The sequence below is a fragment of the Loa loa genome (genome assembly GCF_000183805.2).
Source record: "Loa loa unplaced genomic scaffold supercont3.185, whole genome shotgun sequence".
Taxonomy (NCBI): domain Eukaryota; kingdom Metazoa; phylum Nematoda; class Chromadorea; order Rhabditida; family Onchocercidae; genus Loa; species Loa loa.
Window position 1 is genome coordinate 49,518 of NW_018108365.1, and position 5,095 is coordinate 54,612.

At 35.3% G+C, this 5,095-nt stretch overlaps 1 protein-coding gene across 1 annotated transcript in view; it reads right to left on the minus strand.

Annotated features, from left to right (window-relative positions):
- The window catches only part of LOAG_12471 (hypothetical protein), a gene marked incomplete at its 5' end in the record, with an annotated part of 9,989 nt that extends 5,036 nt beyond the window's left edge, over window positions 1-4,953 (minus strand). Inside the window, 8 exons of the mRNA XM_020448546.1 lie at window positions 368-483; window positions 1,198-1,543; window positions 1,874-2,134; window positions 2,586-2,968; window positions 3,299-3,432; window positions 3,851-4,081; window positions 4,389-4,691; window positions 4,934-4,953. Coding sequence (XP_020301320.1) covers window positions 407-483; window positions 1,198-1,543; window positions 1,874-2,134; window positions 2,586-2,968; window positions 3,299-3,432; window positions 3,851-4,081; window positions 4,389-4,691; window positions 4,934-4,953 — 1,755 coding nt within the window. The 3' untranslated portion in view covers window positions 368-406. The remainder of the gene's footprint in view (window positions 1-367; window positions 484-1,197; window positions 1,544-1,873; window positions 2,135-2,585; window positions 2,969-3,298; window positions 3,433-3,850; window positions 4,082-4,388; window positions 4,692-4,933) is intronic.
- Window positions 4,954-5,095: the final 142 nt, after the last annotated feature.

Genomic DNA, 5,095 nt, shown 5'->3' on the forward strand with positions numbered 1-5,095 from the left:
ATATATATATATATATATATATATATATATATATATATATATATATATATATATATATATATATATATATATATGTATATATATATGTATATATAGCAACTAACGAAAAGGAAACAATTATCCCACTAAAATCCATGTGATTTATTTTTCCTTCCAATAATAGTGTGACGAAGATGTTAAAAACCTAAGTTAGATTATTCTGTTTAATTACATATCAACCATGACTTCTTCCATTATATATAATCAAATCAGATTTCCTCCTACCTATTCTTTAGAACTTTTTAAAGAAGATACTGAATCACGGATGAGTGTTACAGATGGTAATTAAAGACTTTAACAAGAAGGTATGAATCAAAGTATTCATCACCTTAACTATTTTGCGACCATCATTCATTCAGTACACGTATCAGTGGCACAGCAAGAAATCCTTCTCAGCTTTGTCATATCGAGCACAAAAATCTTCAACATTTTCCACCATTATCGCTAAAAAAGTTACAGTTACAAAAAAGAATCTCATTTCCAAATTTGATGCATTCCACACAACCTTTATGAAAAGAAAGAAAACGTATTTTGCAACAGCCTTGCACGGTACTTTTGCGTCATGCGGTAGAAAAAGCGAAAAAGCTAAGTGGTGTTAATGTCTGGGAAGATTGCACAGATGTTGTTGCTCCGATGATTGCATGTGCCAGAAAGAAACAAATGAGTGGAGTGATAATTGCTTTCGGAGAGGAAACGTCGAAATACTAGCATTGGTCTTTCCCTGAATCTTAACACTCTCTCATTCTAACCCCCATCATTATTAACAGCAACTCCAGCATTTTGAATATGTCCACAAAATTTCATATATACGCACACATGAATCCAATTAGGATTTGTCCGATGATGTAAGCGTTGCCACCGGACCAGATTTCCAACAGCAAATATTGAAAGGATTGGAAATAGAGGCTTTCAATACTAATGGAAAGCACTTCCTTGTCAGATAACTGCTATTTGTATGAAAACAAGATCAAGGACGATCAAGAATGGGGATAAAATGGGTGAAAATACGATTTCTTTTATTGGCAAAGAAAAATCAGGACCTGATAAATTTTCAGACAACTTCAGACATCTGATTTGGCATATGAACTGAAAAACGCCTTTCTGACATATAAACATCTGTGGCAGATATGAAATTATCAAAGAACAAAAAGTGCTTACGTTTGATAACTGAATTAGCTTCCACCTGCAATAATGTCAGCATCGTAACGAATACAGTGGATGTGGTCGGTGCTTGTGCTGATAACTTTTCCGCACACTTTTCAGGTGTCGAACTCGGTATAATTCGTAGACGGCCATTATCTTTCGATATATGCGCATTGATCCAACGTAACGCTTTCCGCACCTCTGGTTTACCTTTTTTCATATCCAAACTTCGAAATGTACCTTCTGCTATAGCTACTAAAAGTTTATCTTTGTTTAGGATCTTTTTCATAACTTCCAATTGCTGCAGTAAAACATCCTCTTGCGGAACAACATATAATGGTAAAGATGTTCGTATGTGCTCCTGAAAAAAAGAAAACCATTTCAAAATTTTCTTTTAAAGAATTTGCATATCTAAATTATTTCCAATAGATTCCAAATGGTGTTAATGCTAAAACAAAAACAAAAAGGGCCAAACTATTAAGAATACGTAACAGTTTCCGCCGCAGTTCACTTGTAAAATGTATGGAAATCCAAGAAACAAAGCTTTTTACTCAACTGCATGCCCAAAAAAGGGTTTGCTAAAATGCAGTCGAGCGGAGAAACATGGGATCCCAAAAGAAATGGTGCAGCACCTCATGCCCAGCATCTAAAAATCCTGAAAACACTGAATAATTAAAAAAGTTTTATATACCTTTTCGGTGTCATGCGCGAGCCAAAGTTTTGCCATATTTTTCATTTTATTTTCTTTCATCGAATTCTTCGGAGTATATACAAAGAATTCATCGAATTCAACAGGAGTATGCGAAGAATAAACAAAAGTTTGCAAAAATCGTGGCAGTAAGAACCACGGAGTTAGGCTACCGAGCTGCCACAAGTTCTCTGATTTGCCCTCCAAATGCAGTTCCAGAAGATTTAAAAATTGGATCAACTGTTGACAAAAATCTTCATACTGCTGAAAATAACTAAAAAATGATGGTTCTAGAAAAACAATTACTTCAAAGCTTAAAAAAGTAAAAGTATGGCAAAGTGGTTCAGAAAGTCACTTGTATAGGAATAATCGCAAACCTATTCTGTTCTGTTACTACTCTTCATAATATCCGAAAAGCACAATGCAATAACATTTACACTGGCTTCTCGATTCAACATCCATTATGCAAGAGCACTCTGTTAACTTTTACAATGGGAGGATGATTACAGCTTTAGAGCTGACTTAATAGTGTTAAAAGACACGATGAATTTGACATTTTTTGAGACAATTTTAATAGATATCACAGATACCTTAAACTACCTGCAAACAATAATCTCGATTTCTGTTACTCTTTCAATAAAATGCAATTGCTGCTGCGCAACTGCTGCTTCTTCATAAGTTTCAGACATAAAAACAGATATTCATCAAAATTTACACAGTGAAGTGCTGATGGTACTTTGTCGTTATACACATGCGGAGCTAAAGAAGTTGCTGCATGAAGTAAAGCAACAAGAAGTGTTTGGATTCTATGTTGTGTTTCATGATTTCGTTTACAGAGAGATAATTCGTCTGTTTCAACTAATGTTTCTTCATCCTCCGAAATCACATCTTTTTCCAGTGATGAGGACCGCGAGCAATGTCTTTCCTCTCTGTCCTCTATTTCAGCCCCTTCCACACTTCCATCAGAAGACGAAGCTCGGCGTCTTCGTAAATCAGCTGCTTCAGTTTCTGCTGCATACCATTCTTCCAGGTTCCGAATTGTAACTTCCGAAATTCGAAAGAACAACTTGCTTAGGGATCGCAATTCTATTTCTTTCCCTGCAACTAACCCCTATACGTTTACCGAAAAAATCGTAATCACTACTTCTGATCCTATGTTACATTATGTTAGTCGCTTATACTTAATTCCTTTAATAAATTTCAACCCTCTAAATTTGTACTGATAAATTATGTCAAGTACTACAACTTGGAAAATTCGTAGAGTACAAAACGTAGGTGTCAAAAGTTGTAGCTGCAAATGAACATTTTGCCAAGGACTTCGGCGCTAAGGAACTGCTCTGGCAATCCTTCAGCTAATACGGCAGAGACCACAATAAGCTCCAAGTAGGCAGTTTTGACCGAAATTCAATGAAAATTCAAGAAAATTACCTTTTTTTAACAAAGCAGTAGCTGCTAGGACGATAATATTAATTGACAAAGCAACATGAAATGCATGTCGAGTTTCTAACTGCGATATCATGTACTCCAATAACTTTGTCGAGAGTTCCTCAAAATATGACTGCCTAAATTAACCCAAATAAGTTGTTCAGAAATTTCAGCAATTGCAGTCTAATGTTATTTAAGAACCTGGGTTTCTACTCGAAAAAAAACGGAAAAAAATTTAAAAAGAAAAAAGAATTTGGAAAAAAAATTTAAAAAGAACTAAGCGATATCCCACGTAGTAGTAAAACGCTGGTTTTTATACAGCACCAGCCTAAATGACATTATAATGTTAACAGAATAAGGCCGTTTTTCTAGGAAGATCTTTCGCATTATAGATTTTCGCACTCTTTCACAACTGTTCTCAGCTATTGCATCCAGTAGATGAGGCCTTATTCCAAACCCTAGTTAAGGAAAAGGTCATATCATTTCATTTAAAACACACATGAGCAAAATGAAACGAGCCCTAAATGGGTCAAAAAAGAACAATGATTATCTTACCTGAAACAAGTGAAGCAATGCTCAAGAATGGCTACCGTAGGATCTTCCTTCTTTTGCTCTCTTTGCTGTTTTAACAAACTAATGACATTTGTATAGGCACCGTCAAAAGGCAGTTGTGCATTATTAGCCAGCAGAAAATATAGCAAGGCACAAGTTGGACTGGCTTCCTGAATGAGCAGACCAAGTTGATTCAACGCAATTCCATTCTCTTCATCTAATTTAGCCGATTTCCTACAAAATAAGTTATGGAACAAATAAATATTTAGTAATAACGCTTAAAATTGGTTTGACATGCAATAAGCAAAATTGTGTTCCTCGAAATACTTTTGCATTTCTTCATATTACAATTAAAATATATCTATTCCACCAGTCACATCACGTAAAAGAATGTATAAAAACAAAAAAAAATCACTAAGCGCCGTAATTAAAAAACAACTTAATGATTTTTATTTTAAAAAAGGCGAGGCTTATGCACTTCTTCGAGTATAAATTCGTTTGAGTAAAAATATAGCTGAGAATTTAATTCGCAAGTTATTACCGGTAACAAAGCAGTGCCAAATTTCTGTATTTCTCCACCCCGTAGATCAGCCATGCATAGCGCCGCAGATCACCGATGTACAGGCATGCTGTTGCACGTAAATGTGGAAAGTCATTGGCGAAAACGCATAATTCTTTTACAAATGTTGAAATCAGCAATTCTGTCCAATTCTTCTGTTCCACACTCAGAGCAGCTCTTCGTATTCGGCATATGACCGAATAATAACAGCTTTTCCAGACTCTATCCAGAATTCGGCGGCCCCACTCCGGATCAATAAATACTGTCTTGCACAGTTTGATGACCCTAAAACGAAATTAGGTAGCCTAGTGTTAGAATCCCCAACATCACTGACCAATCTTTGTTTCCGATCAATAAGTACAGAAAGAAAACTGCAAACTCCTATCCACGAATGCTCCATAAGAATTGGGCAAAGACATAATTTAAAAGATGTCTAATAACGACAAAAGTTTACAACCGCAATTATTTAGAATCCAGGTTTTTGATTTCCCAACCAGTGTTCCATAAGAATAACAACAACTCTATACCTGGATCGCAATGAATGCATTTCGGGAGGTATGAGTGTTTGAAGGCCATCTTTATTAATCAGTACATCCGCTTTCTCACATAATATTAATGTCTGCCTAGAAATTAATATGATATTCCATTAGATCCTTCTCATAATGCAAACGATATGTATGTATATTTAT